The 15,279-nt window shown below is 35.8% G+C and overlaps 1 protein-coding gene across 2 annotated transcripts in view; it reads right to left on the reverse strand.

Moving 5' to 3' along the window:
* The window catches only part of LOC147180463 (intraflagellar transport protein 57 homolog), a 69,542-nt gene that overhangs the window by 11,382 nt on the left and 42,881 nt on the right, over positions 1 to 15,279 (reverse strand). For both annotated transcript variants that reach the window (XM_086071968.1, XM_086071959.1), the window contains one exon: positions 10,900 to 11,049. In XM_086071968.1, coding sequence (XP_085928094.1) covers positions 10,900 to 10,932 — 33 coding nt within the window. In that variant the 5' untranslated portion in view covers positions 10,933 to 11,049. The remainder of the gene's footprint in view (positions 1 to 10,899; positions 11,050 to 15,279) is intronic.

Consider the following 15,279-nt stretch of genomic DNA (forward strand, 5'->3'; position numbering starts at 1 on the left):
ATCTGAATCTACACACCTCTGCTCAAATGTTGTTTTTTGTGATACAAAATAAATAGACCAATGTGAATCTTTTTTTTAATCCACCATTAATGTGACACAACACAATTGAATTTAATAAAAAAATAATAATTAAAACTAAATAATGTGGTTTGCTCAAATGTACACAATTTACTACAGTTTTTTATTTTATTTTTTTATTTTAACTGTTGCTTAAGCACAAAATCCAAAACAGGGCTCGGATTTAAAAAAAACACTACACACAATCAGCACAACCATGCACATGAGATGCAGAACATCTCAGATCCTGTGCAAAAGCAATGACTCTTGTTAAAACTCTAAACACATGGGGAAAAAAATCAAAAAATCATGTTACTATATGACATACACGCGTGTCATAAGATTTAACTCTGTTTGAACCAGCTACACAGTGCAATGTTTTACTTAATCAACTTTTAGCAGTTACTGTAAGCGACGTACGCAAAGAAAGTGCAAATACACAATATGGTAATATAGTCAAACCCGATATGTCAGGTTGAGACGTGGGGTGGAGGACCCAAATGCAGGGAGCAAAAGCAGCAAGGCAGGGATGCCGTCAAAAAAGTTACATTTAATTAAGAAAAGGCAAACAAACTACTTGGCAAAAATAACAAAATCAACAATGTCCAAAAACATATAGTGTTTATGCAATCATAAAAAAATGTATAATGGGATATGACTACGTTCTTAAATAACATTCAAACTCTTGTTAAATGGGAGTCAGTACACAGTTGTCACATTTCAAAGTGACTCTGATTATCCCTAAATAACTCTCGGTTGTTCTAGTAGGCTTTTCCTAACATTTGTTGATTTCTTTCAGAAGCCTGACAGTTTTGTGCGGACATTGACTGCCATTTTGAACTGTTCATATAATTCCTAGTTCTACCTTGCCTAAGGCTCAATTGCAGCTGAAAAGCAGCCCCAAAACTGTCAAAGCTGTCTGACACCGCCATGTCCGTGCTTCACTTATGCTGTTATTTTGGTGATGAGCAGTGTTGTGTTTGCACTTTGCATATGGTCTGATAAAACCAAGGTAGAACCTTCAGGCTTCTGCAAAAAAACAACAACAACATAGCATTTGAACAGGGGTGTGTAGACTTTTTAATATCCACTGTAACTGCGTTGGCTTGACACATTGAAAACATCCACTATTTACTATTTGTCGTCTTTGCATATGTGGATAAAATATTTTAGCAGGACCACCACATACATGCAGCACTGCATACATGTTTCATATTCTTATTCAAACTAGACAAATATGGATATCTGAAGAATAATGAGATGGTGTTAAAAATGTGGCCGTGGAAGATCAGTATGTGCAAGGCAACTGAAAGCAGCACCGGGAGACTATTTGTGCTTTGCTTTCTGTATTTGCTGAAGGCAACGTTATTCCCATACAGAGACTCAAATGTCATAAGCCGAGCAGATAAGAATCCACCTGGGCCGAATGACATTTGCTTGCTTACCACTATTTGCTTGTTTACCGAAATGCTCACGGCCTTGGTCGGCTCTGTTCTGCAATCTGTGCATTAAAGGGTTTTAATACATTTAAATGTGTTTAAAGTGAGTGGATGGGGTAAAAAATAGTTGTGAGGTGTTTTGTATTATATGAAATTGAATAGGTGTTATCTGTACACTACACAACAACAAAAACATAAAGATTATACGACGCTCATTTTGCATCTCCACAATGTCCCATATTATGTTACTACCATTTTGTCTCACCACCACCTCTCTTCAAAAACTGATTTTTTTTAATGCATCTTCTCAGATCAATAATTATGTCTTATTTACGCTCACTCTGTCCTTACCAGTGCCCCGTTTCTACTTTTATATGCCACACTCACGTAATTAGACTTTATGAAAAAACACAAACAAACATGTGTAAATGTGTATGGGGGGGGGGGGGGTGCGTGTGTGTGTGTTATGTGAAGGATAAATAATTGACAACATGAATATTTATAAGATATTATTCACTTTCAAAGAGGATGCCAATATTCTTACAGTATTGAACGTCCATGCAGCAGATATATAGCGTAGCTAGTTTAATGCTAACATTTTCCTTTAAAACAAACACAACATTTTGAGGGCTATGTTGGAACAGATTGATGTCATTTCCATTCATTTCAATGAGAAATATCATATCATAGGAAAAAAATCGTATCTCAAGGCACCACTGTAATTCATAAATATTACAGATTTACTCATTATATAAAAACAAAAACAGTGGAGATATTATTGCTACTGCATAATATGTCTACTGTCATTTTTTACGGGTTTGAAGAAGTTGGCAGTGATGTGTAGATGACTGGATATATTTTACTTTTAAATCACCCTTCCTCAAGGTTTATTGGTACTTTTTAATGCAATGAACCCCCAGTGATGACCTTACAGCAAACATGAGGAGAGAGCGAGACAGAAAGAGACATGGTGGGGGGGTGGGGTTTGGGGGGGGGGGGTTGGGCAGTCCAGCGGTGATCCATGGGGCGCATTATTGCATACTGTATGTGGCTGCAAGTCTATCAAGTTATAATGCCATTAAAGCAAGGGCAGAGTGGACATCCTCTGCAATGCAGTCCATTCACAGTTCTTAGAAAGGCATAGACAGTGTCTGCAATGTGTTTGAGAAGCACTTGAAAACGGTTAGCACTGACACGGTCCGACCTTGTCACCGTAGCTATGGATAAATTGGTGTCTCTATCTAGCTGCACGCCTACACACTTTCTTACGCTACTAAATTGAAATTTGTGTACAAACAATTTTGTTTCATCCCTCCATCCACTTCTCCCTACTTCACCTGCATACAGACCTCCAATCCAATTTAATCCAACCCTTACCCAACCAACCCCAATTTAACTCATTCACTGCCATTGACGGCTATAGACGTCAAAAATTAATTTGAACTATTTCTATTAGTTTAACATTTTTTCCACTTTTGTTAATAAGACTATGAAAACCTAGAAAACATACATTTAGAACAGATATAACATTTGTGATTAATTGTGAGTTAACTATTGAAGTCATGCAATTAATTACAATAAAAAAAAATTACCTGCAAAGCGCACAAATTGAATGCCTCTCATTTATTCATTACACACACTAATAAATTTTGGGGAAACAGATTGGCATAAAAAAAAATAACGGTGTTTTTAACTCATTCACTGCCATTGACGACTATAAACTATTTCTATTAGTTTAACTTTCCCCCCCACTTTTGCTAACAAGAGTATGAAAACCTATAATTTTTTTTATTGTACATTTAGAGCAGATATAACATTTTAGTCAAGTCAAGCGATTAATTAATATTAAAAAATATGTAATCGCCCGACGCAATTTAAAAAAACAAAAGAAAAAATTATAAAAAATTAGGGGCATCAGGCGATTACATTTTTTAAATTTTAATTAATCGCTTGACTTCAATAGCTAACTCACGATTAATCACAAATGTTATATCTGCTCTAAATGTACAATTAAAAAAAGTATAGGTTTTCATACTCTAAAAGTGGAAAAAAAATGTTAACAAGTGAAGTCACTCGATTTTCTTCTTTAAAAAAAAAAGAAAAGAAAATATTTTTAAAAAGATTATTAAAAATTAGGGGCGTCAGGCAATTAGAATTTGTAATCGTAATTAATCGCATGATTTTACTAGTTAACTCACAATTAATCACAAATTGTATATCTGTTGTAAATGTACAATAAAAAAAAATCTAGGTTTTCATACTCTTGTTAACAAAAGTGGAAAAAATGTAGAAATAGTCCGAATGAATTTTTGACGTCTATAGCCGTCAATTGCAGTGAATGAGTTAACCAATTTACCTACCTATACCATCCCACCTACACATTACACAACCTTTCTTGCTCACCTCTCTGTGAGAGTAATTTCGGGAAGCAGTAGAGGAACGGATAAGAGCAAAATTGAAATGATAATTTAGTTCTCCCCACATGTTGTTATCCCTCACGCCTGGAGCTTGGCATTGCTCATGTTTGTTACGCTCTCTCTGGTTCTTATTATAAGGCTCTCATGATAAATCCTAAAGGTAAATCCCTGTGTGTAAATACATGCTAATGATATCTCTCCGGGCTATGTGTGTGTGAAGAGGGTGCGGTTTGTACTATTTTTCCCAGGCAATCAAATCAAGGGAGACATTTTGGGATAAACAGTCGTTTTTTAATGTGAGATTATTAAATAGACTTGCGGCATTATTAACCTAAAGAAAACAATTTTGTGGATTTAGAGCTTATTATCTAAGGTGGGGAGAGCTGGCAGGCAAAATGAACTGCAATCAAACCAGCAAGAGTAACATTTTTAATCCCAGTTTGTACCATATGCTAGACACAGGGGGTCCTTGTTTACAATGAGGCTGTGTTTGGATGGTTGGTAAGAAGCATAGTTTATCACTATTAAGCAAGTAATTAATAAATTACAGTAAATTAGTTTGAAAACTACGTACGCCCCATTTTTTCCCCTGGAGCTTCAAAACCCCAACAATTTGATGGACAGACTGTTTTTGTCTCATATGATTTTCATTGGACAGTGGACAATACATTTTATTAAGCAGCATATTCTTTTAATTTTATTTAATTATGTTATTGTTTGGTTAAGTACTATATTACAGAATCCTGCTATTTTTTTTGCATTAAAAACACTTTTTTGGGTGTTATGGTGGTTAATGACATTTCCATTCATTTAAATGGGGAAAGATGTATTTGGGGACACAAGTCACATGACCCAAGTTGATTTACCTCGCAAATGTTATGATTTGCGACTTGCTTTGCAAACATTGACTGGACAAACCATTCTGTTTACATTTGAAAATCCAGTCTTTAAAAAATGGTTGTTTTTTTTAATATCGTGTGTCTTTATATTTTGAAAGAAAAGTTATTTTTGTGTCGCGTGAGTGCCACCAAAGTGGCAAACAAGGACCGAGGCTAATTATGAAAGGAAGATCACCAAAGATTTATACTAACCCTACGTTTGGAGTCAAAGTATTCTAACTAATTCTAGGCTTTCATACACTAGTTGACAAAAGTGGGGGAAAAAAAGTTAAACTAATAGAAATAGTTCAAATGAATTTTTGACGTCTATAGCCGTCATTGGCAGTGAATGAGTTAAATCAGATGATTAATCTATGTTTACTCCCACATTCACACAATCACACACAGTACTACTTCTGTTTACAGTATCACCGAAATGGTACTGTAAACAGAAGTAGCAAAAGTAATATTACATTACCATACCTTCCTTATACAGACAGGACAAACACAAATGGAGAAGTGGCAGTTAAACATGAACGTTGATGTGGTCTTCAAATTCAAGGGGGCGCTATAGGGGGATGTTCAGCACACATAAATACTCGTACATACCTGCTACCACTTCTCAATCCTATTACCTTGATAGCAATACGGCTGTGAAGAGACAAATGAAGCGCAGCAGTTGCCCAGTTTAGGAGAAGGTCGGCACTTATGGCGTTATTTCAGGATCCTTTGACCCGCCCTCCATTGTGTAATGGAGCCCACCAGCACTTTAGACCAACCATACACGTAAGTGTTTGGCACATTGCACTTGGCGTAAACTTGACACTGATAGGCCATATCATCCTCGCACGAACAAGACGAATGTCTTTTCTAGCCTATAGATTGCAGCGCTGATGTATCGCGGCTAAAATTAATCTCCTCCCAGTTGCCCTTTTTCCGCGTGGCTCCTCGATACAGCTAAATACAAAAACAGTGACATCAACAATCAAAGAAATCTCCCTGCCCTGTTTTTCATCTTTCACACAATAAATTGTATTGAACGCATTTGCAATTCCAACCCTCGCAACTGTGAGTTCACTTAGAGAGCTTTTTAATACTCCGGAGATTTTTCTGCACGGTGACAAAAGATTCCTCTCCTGTTATTTGCATTTACATTGCATTTACCTTTCTGGCAGACTGTTTTATCAAAGGAGACTTCCAAGTGAGGTGGAGACCCTGGAGTAATCACTTTGTAGTATTCAATAAGACAAAGTGCATGCTTTACATTTTGGGGTGTCGTGGGAGAAGGCGCTTTCAGAGACAATTAATCCAGACTAAAAACAGACTGAAAATATTTTGGTTTTGCAGCAAAAGACCAATATTAGACAAAGAAAAATCAACAGTTCAGCTTTTCTTTCCTGATATTTATTAGGGCTGGGTTTAAAACAATCGATATCAAATCAATTTTCCTTTCCGAGCGTGATATCGATTCATAAAACCATGAATCAATTATTTTAATATCTCTTTTCCTCCCATAAATTAACAAGAAATGCCTTTTTTTTAATCTCACTGTTTTCTTGAAATGTAATGTTCACATGAATTTAAAAGTATTTTCTTAAATTTATGAAAGACCTGACTTATTGCACTTTATGACAATTCAGAATATTTTTAATTTATATTTACAATTATTTAATTAGAATTATGAAAACATTTTCATCTCATCCATGCTGATGTCAATGTTTAACACTTAAGTGATTATAACACGTGTTATTTTCATTAATAAATACATCTTTTAATCAATTACTGCCTCTGCAAAAATCTAAATCGAATCAAACTGAACTCTTGTGAATCGAAATCGAATTGATTGAGGAAATTTGAATCGATACCCAGCCCTAATATTTATGTACATCTGTGTCCGATACAAAAGTTAGAAGATAGCACTTTTTGTCTGATCCTGACCATTTTTCATGTGAGTGGAAGTTTTTAGAAAATGTGACTGGCGGGTAGGGATGGAAATTGATAAGAATTGAATGATTCTGAATCCATAGTTAATACTACTTATTGATCTGATTCCTTATCGATTCTCATATCGATTCTCATTAAGTGGGGGAATGAACGAATAAGCCCTTCAAAATGCTGGGTTGAACGTAACCCAAAAAAAGAACAGATCTCATTTCATGATTACGGCGTTCACTTTCTACCACCTACTACGACACATGCTCAGTTTATTCATACATATACGGTCCACCAGTCCATCAGTCCACAGTTTTTTCTAGCATGAGCTGCCTAGAGTCCGTATCCCACTGAGGGGCGAACATTTGTGAAGGTAGCGAATGTTGATTTCTTGTCAGGGGTCGTTAAAGGTCATAATGTTCTCTAAACCTTCTCTAAACAGTTTTAATGGATTTTCTTGGCACAAGAAGACCAACAAAACAGTTAATATTTTGTCCAGAATGAATTTGATAACGTAAACAAAATACTAACTTTTTACTGCAGAAAATGGCTCAATAAGTCAAGTATTCATTTATTCATTCCCTCCCAGCCATTTTCACAGAAGCAATCCCCTTCACTCCCGGTTGTTTTACTGGATTTCGACTGATTTTGCCAGGCCCACAGAATATTGTGTTCTATTGCTATAAAAACATGGAAGCTACCAAAAGAAAGATTAGAATAATTTTGTATGTGTTTCCGTTTTGCAGCAATTAGCATTAGAATATAGCTAAGTTTCATCATTATTCACAAATCTATTTAGAAATGTGAGCCTTTTTTTCAACATGGCCCTGGTTGATCTCATTTGCTTTGCTGACACCTGCTGGCCGTTTGTGTAATAATTACCATTTCTTCAACCATTCTTTGCAGTTGAGAGGCTGCATCAAAGCCTTCTGTATATTCTAGCATTAAAAAAAACAAAAACGTATAAATGCGTCTTTGGGACATTTAAAATAGAACAGATGTATACGTTTTGGGGAGCAAATTAGTTAAGCCCGTATCCCACTGATACGGAAGTGGATTTCACGTCAGGGTTCGTTTAAGGTTTTCTAAACATTCTCTAAAACATTTTTTTTCTTTAATCAGTCTTAATGTTTTTCCTTGTTGCAAGGAAATTGGCAACATGTTAAAAATGTCCTTGTTTTTTTTTTGAACATGTTCAAAATTTCGTAGGGACAAAAACCCTATTAAGACTGTTTAGAGAATGTTTAGGAAACGTTAAGACTTTGAAATGTGAAATATCAACATTGCAAACATTTGCCCCTCAGCGGGATATGGGCTTTAGGTGGACGCCATCAAATTTTCAACATGTTCAAAATGTCTTTGCGACATAAAAAAAAAAAAAAAAAAAAGATTTAAGAGCATAAAGAGGGTTTTCGAGAGTGTGGCAAGTGGTTTTGCAACACTGAACGTGCCAGCCAAAAATGCAATAGTCACTAAATGAACGTACCATCGCAAGCCTGTGCCACTCAGTGAGATACAGGCGTAAGAGTGTTTGCGAACCTTGAACCAACGCAAACGTTTGCATCTCAGTGGGATCTGGCCTAAATTTTTCTGACTTCCGTGTGTTGACATTTCTCTCCCTAATCTTCCCCCTAATCTGTATCTTCGACTGAAAACCTTTCTTGTGACATCTTAGAACGTTAATTTAATTTCACACTTGAGGCAATTTCAGCCACGCAAGAGAATCAACTTTTTTTTTTCTTACACAAACAAGTAAAAAAGTAAGTTTTCCATACTAGCCGATGTCCCCTTTTAAAGCTTCCAGAAGCCTCTCAGTTGAGCAGCTGTGCTTGAACGATCCGTTTCATTGTAGTTGCAAAATGTTCCTTAAACGCTGTTAACATGTGGCAGGTTGCAGAGGTGGAAGAAATGGCTTGGAAGTGGTCGTAGAACAGGTGTCTGAACGTTCTCTACTGTGATTGTCAGCAAATTGGCAAAAAAAATGCGAGCGGCTACTGCTTTGGAGAACCTTCAACTGCCATTTACGCAGCAATCGCTGGATGTGCATTTGTGGGTTTTATTCATAACCAGATGAGCCTCAACGAGAAAATATCTTACTTCAACTCTGTGTCGTGACAACGGGGGATCGTTCCGCAATATGTTCCTGGGTTGTTTTTCCTCGTAAATGATTTGTGAAGAAAAGTCTTTTGTCAGATTCAGAGGGTTCGCTAAGTGCAGGATTACTCGCCCTTGTGGTTGTAAATCCATTATACTGTAAATTGCCGGCACATGCCAGCTGCTGCTAATTAGCATTGGCAAACACCCCCCGTTCTTTATAGGACACGAGAAGGCATGCTGGGTCGTGTGCTAAAACAAACACTCCGAGGAGTAGTTGTTGAGAAAAATTAAATTGTCGAAATGGAAGCTGAGAGCTGAAGTATTTTTTTTACGATTAGTGACAGGAGTCCACACCAGTGGTTCACTAACTGAGATCCGGAGACTCTCTGGGTTCCACCAGCATTAAGGCTGAAAAGCAGACTGAGTTAATGAACAAAGTTAGCATGTAACACAGCAAACTCAATAAATAAATTCTCACGGCATTTAAGGATGCACATCGAAGTGACGTTTAATCGGCGTTAAGATTATGAGGACGTCCTTAGTAGTGCCGTCACTATCGAATATTTTTAGAATCGATTAATCGACTAAACGTTCAATCGACTAATCCGATTCATTTTAAATTTGCATTAATCCATCCATCTATTTTCTTAACCGCTTGTCCTCACAAGGGTCGCTGGAGCCTATCCCAGCTGGCTTTGGGCAGTAGGCGGGGTACACCCTGAACTGATTGCCAACCAATCACAGGGCACACAGAGACGAACAACCATCCACACTCACAAGCACACCTATGGACAATTTGGAGTGTTCAATTAACCTGCCATGCATGTCTTTTGAATGTGGGAGGATACCGGAGTACTCGGAGAAAACCCACGCAAGCACGGGGAGAACATGCTAACTCCACCCAGGAAGGCCGAAGCCCAGATTCGATCCCACGTCCTCTGCACTGGGAGGCGAACGTGCTGCATCATTTTTACTCTGATTACGAATTAACTCAGGTTTTTAATCTAACTGCTCAGTGCCATCCACGAATTAACTCGGGTTTTGTGTTTTTTTTTTTAATACGCTGCCCTTTATCACAGATTCTATTCATAACTTATATGGCCTGAATTTCTAGTCGCAGCCGAGGCGTTGAGGGGGTTCTGGTTTGGTGGCCTCAGCATTGTATCTCTGCTTTTTGCAGAAGATGTGGGTGGTGCTGTTGGCTTCATCAAGCCGTGATCTCCAACTCTCACTGGAGCGGTTCGCAGCCGAGTGTGAAGTAGTTGGGATGATCAGCACTGTTTATATGTTTGTCATGTAATGAAAACAAAAGGTATTGCTGTCAAAGTTGAATTTTTACTTCTTTTCTTTTCCCAAAATCTTCAATTTCTCTTTTTGCAAATGTCTTATTTATTTTGATTAAACACAGAAGATAATCAGTCAAGGACTACAGAAATCAGTAAACAATTACATGTTGATATGCTAAAATCAGCAGATTTGGACCATTTTAAATAAAAAAATGGCAAACGATAACTTGATTATTAAAATAAAATAGTCGATTAATCGATGAAGTCGATGAATTTGATAATCGATTACGTGTCGATTAATCGAGTAATTTTGACAGCTCTAGTCCATAGAAGTAGGGCTGCTCGATTATGAAGAAAATATTAATCACGATTAATTTGGTAATAATTGAAATCACGATTAGGACAATCATTAGTTTTTTGGCACAAAACAAGAACATGTTTAAAAAATATTAAGACAAATACATTTTGTTAAAAAACTATAATTATGCACGTTTCTTTTGGACCAAACAAGATATTTTATTAAATTAGTTAATTTACATTTTTAAAATGTGCAAATATATACGTTTAAACAACTCAAAATTAGTATTAATAATATTTTATTTTTGTTAACGATAATGCTAAAATTGTAATTGTGTAGTGTAATAATTGAAATTGTAATTGAATTTTGATTATTTGCACGGCTACTACTTAGAAGCAATTCCCAGATGCATTTTAAATGCGAGAACTCCTGGTCAACACAGAGCTCCAGAAATAAAAAAATGATTCATGTTATGAAAACGATAATCTCATTTACCATTTCTTTCAGCAAAAGGTCTGTAGACGGCATCAAGTCACAAAGCAGTAATGAGATCACAAATATGGCTTGAAAGCTTCATTCAGTCACGACTTTGTTCGGCCGAGGTTCTGCTGGACTTCTCATCTGGCCCTCCGCAGCGCACTTCATCTGAACCCACACAAAATACAAAGTTCAGTACTTTCACCTTCGCTTCACAAACAAAAGCTCAAAGCTGAGTTTTTCTTTGAAAGTCGCTGGTACATTTTACTTTATTGACGGCCGTGACATCTTTTGGAGAACAATACACCTGCACAATATAATGAGATCCAGTGCACGAGGAGAAGCTGCAACTCTGCCTACGCAATGATAATGTGAATGGTTGCTTTATTACTTTCCTCCAGGTAAACTGAGGTCAATATCTAGGATCCCGCATGATAGGCAGCTATAAGTATAGATAGAAGTCGAATGTTTCTTTTCCCTTTGAAAAAAGGTTTTATTGTGGTGACTACACATCATCAGAGTGAGAGCTGTTTCAAGTATTTTGTCAAAGGTTTTCATGGCATTAATCACGTAAATATATCATTTATAATTTGCCAAAATACAAAGATTGAAACTGGCGCGGATGCGGCCTAGTGATAAGCAGTGTTGGGAAAGTTCATTTTCTACGCAAACTAATTCAAAGTTCAGCTCACAAATTCTAGAATTAACTAATTCAGTTCATAATTTACATTTTTCAAACTACAGTAAATTCATCAATCCCAAAATGAACAAAATTAATAAATCCCAATTTATTCCGAAAAAATACACATCAGTCATAAAAAAAGTCCAGTTATTCCCACCCATGAAATGTGCAGTTCTGTATAAATAAAGCTGCTTTGTCTTGCCTAAAATTAACTTAACCTTATAAAGCCTGAACCATGACATATATGAGAGAAAATGCTGATTATTTGAGATTTAGAGTATTTATTGGTCCTTTTGAACAACAATTAATTTTTTTCACATATGACTTTTTCATATTTGATACATCCGGTCACAATGCTTTAAATTCGTACATTTATAACTGCCAAAAAATATACTAACAATAAAGAGATATATAAAACATATTAGTATTTTCAAAAATCAGAATGAACATTTCCCACTTATAATAAGCAAAGTTGTCTCGTGTCTTTCCTTTCTCAATTGTGGCGATCTTGCATGGTTGCTGAAAAGCCATCAGCTGGGTGATACTGCCCTCTAATGGATTATCCGTGCAATTCATGTGTCAGATCGTATATGTCAGGGTTTTAATGGGAAAAATATATATTATACTCATGAAATAGAGGGCTCAAAATGTCTTGTATTTAACTCACTGCCAATGACGGCTATAGACGTCAAAAATTCATTTGAACCATTTCTATTAGTTTCATTTTTTCCCACTTTTGTTAACAAGAGTATGAAAACCTAGATTTTTTTTATTGTACATTTAGAACAGATACAATTTGTGATTAATCGTGAGTTAACTATTGAAGTCATGCGATTAATTACAATTAAAAAAACTAATCGCCTGACGCTCCTAATTTTTAATAATCTTTTCTTCTTTTTTTAATTAGGGGCATCAGGTGATTACATTTTTTTAATTGTAATTATTCACATGACTTCAATAATTAACTCACAATTTATCACACATTTTATATCTGTTCTAAATATACAATAAAAAAAATCTAGGCTTTCATACTCTTGTTAACAAAAGTGGAAAAAAATTGGAAATAATAGAAATAGCTCAAATGAATTTTTGACGTCTATAGCCGTCAATGGCAGTGAATGAGTTCATATGATGTTTGGCTTTATATCCAAATTTACCAAACCCCAGCAAGAACTGCAATGTTGAATGAAATCTTGCACAAATAGTGAAGGTCACATAACTGGTGTAAACACCACAAACAAAACTGCTCCAAGAAGAATTAATTTTGTTTTGTTTGTCCACTAATCAATTTAGCAACGATTGCGTAATGTGTGAGTCAAACCTGCTCCACCCAAATCATCTTAGATTAGCAGTTGTGTGTGTGCTTGTCAGCTAACTTATGTGTCCTTTTCTGACTACTCAAGGGCAACATACAGCGGGGTGTTCGTCAGTTAGAAAAAAAAAATCTTTGCGCACGCATACACAAATTACTGCTAATGCAACGCAGCAGCCAAGTGTCCACATTAATTAGAGAACAGAACGTCTGGCACAGGCTTTGACTCCTCCCACTCCTTGGCTGTTTTTCCTTTCCTAATTCCTTTCCTAATGACACTTCGCACTGAGACATCATTCTCCTCTGCTCTTCAAAAAAGAAAGAAAACGAAAGAAAGAGAGAATTCATCAAGAGGATGGATTAACATAGCATAGCATTTTTTCCCATAATGCCAATGATATAGTTTCCCATAATGCCACAGGGTATTGACTTGTACATGCCCCTGTGGCATAATACCCAAATAAAAATATTTACGGTCATGTTTGGTTTACTGTCAAACTAAACATCAAAAAGAAAATGACACACTTGTATTTAAGAATAATCACAAAGCGTTCACTTTAACTCATTCCCTGACATAAATTCATAAAAAAAAAAAAAGATTATTAAAAATTAGGGGCGACTGACGATGAACATTTTTAATTGTATTTAATCGCATCACTTTACTAGTTAACTCATGATTAATCAGAAATTTTATATTTGTTCTAAACGTACAATAATTTTGTAGGCTTTCATACTCTTGTTAACAAAAGTGGATTTTTTTTCAACTAATAGAAATAGTTTAAATGAATTTTTGACATTTATAGCCATAAATGCCACTGAATTAATAAAAAAAGAAAAAGAAAACATTATTAAAAATTAGGGGCGACAGGCGATTAACATTTTTAATTGTATTTAATCGCATGACTTCACTAGTTAACTCACAATTTATCACAAACTTGATATCTGTTCTAAATGTACAATATAAAAAATCTAGGTTTTCATACTCTTGTTAAAAAATGTTAAACTAATAGAAATAGTTCAAATGAATTTTTGACGTCTTTAGTCTTTAGGTTAACATTTTTTCCCACTTTTGTTAACAAGAGTATGAAAACCTAGAGTTGATTTATTTTACATTTAGAACAGATGTAAAATTTGTGATTAATTTTGAGTTAACTAGTGAAGTCATGCAATTAATTACAATAAAACATTTTAATACCCTCTTGCCTTTAATTTTTAATAATCTTTTTTTTTATGAATTTATGGCAGTAAATGAGTTAATGATTATGAAATGCAGTATGCAAAAGACACCACAATAAAAATGTTTCAATTCTTTATATTCTGTTTGATTATGTCATTACCATATAATTTTGAGTCTGATTATTTGCTTTCCCTGAGTTAGACTTGAGTCGCCAATTTTAAGAGTTGGAAACTTGCTTGGCTAAAACTTACAAAACAGTCTGCATTTTCAACATGTGTGTCAAATATTTTTTATTTTAAAAAGAAAAGGTTTTTTTTTTAAAAATGAAGGACACGAGTGCAAAGTGGCTTATGTGCGAATATATGTTGCAACTGAGCAAAACTGTACACATTGGTTCGCTTAACTGCTTGAAGTTCAGTGGGAATTTGACTTGCTTGATTTTTGACCCGAGACTTACAGCTCCTCGCACGAATGTGACTTCCTGCTGCATCACTAGTCTGCTATTCTAACTTTAATGATGATACCGTAGGAGGGATACATATAAGCAAAATGTTATCAAACAAGCTAAGAAATCTCTTTCTCGGCCCACTAGCTGCTCTTTCATAATGCTCCTCATATCACACTTGTCTTCTCCACTTGCTCATTCTTGGCTGCCCACATCCTCCATTTTCTCAAAATGGATTAATCAGACCTCTGTGGGCTTGACTTGCTCCAGGAATGGCGTCAAAGCAAATTTTTAGCAGGGGGGCGATTTTTGGCCATTTCAACAGCTCGGCAGCTGTTTCCTGGACCATTTTTTTTTGTGTGCCAGAAAAACTCAGAATAGAATGAATCAGGATTTGACTTTCCACAAAACACTATAGTTGAATATAATAGTTATAAATTTGAAAAAGGTTGCATAAGAGAGTATTTCATAGCCTTTGAGACAACGCACACAATGTCAGTATACGTCACAATGTGATTTTTTGCCCATGTAGGCAGGTAGGCTGGGCGAAGATCTGCTATTTCCAAGCAGTAACTGCCGGACGATACCGAAGCATTATGATGTCAAATCTACCAGGTAAGCGCAAGCTGTTGTGATGTCAGATCCACAGATTTAGCGTTAGCTTCTGATAATTAGCACATGATTATTCGGTGAAGTTGAAGTGTTTTCCCTATTTAATGATTTGTATGTACATTAATTGACAAGTATAATTTGTACTGGTGCTGCATCCATGAGTGAAAATA

Source organism: Leptonotus elevatus, chromosome 1 (genome assembly GCF_054856555.1).
Source record: "Leptonotus elevatus isolate MCC_2025b chromosome 1, RoL_Lele_1.0, whole genome shotgun sequence".
Lineage (NCBI taxonomy): Eukaryota > Metazoa > Chordata > Actinopteri > Syngnathiformes > Syngnathidae > Leptonotus > Leptonotus elevatus.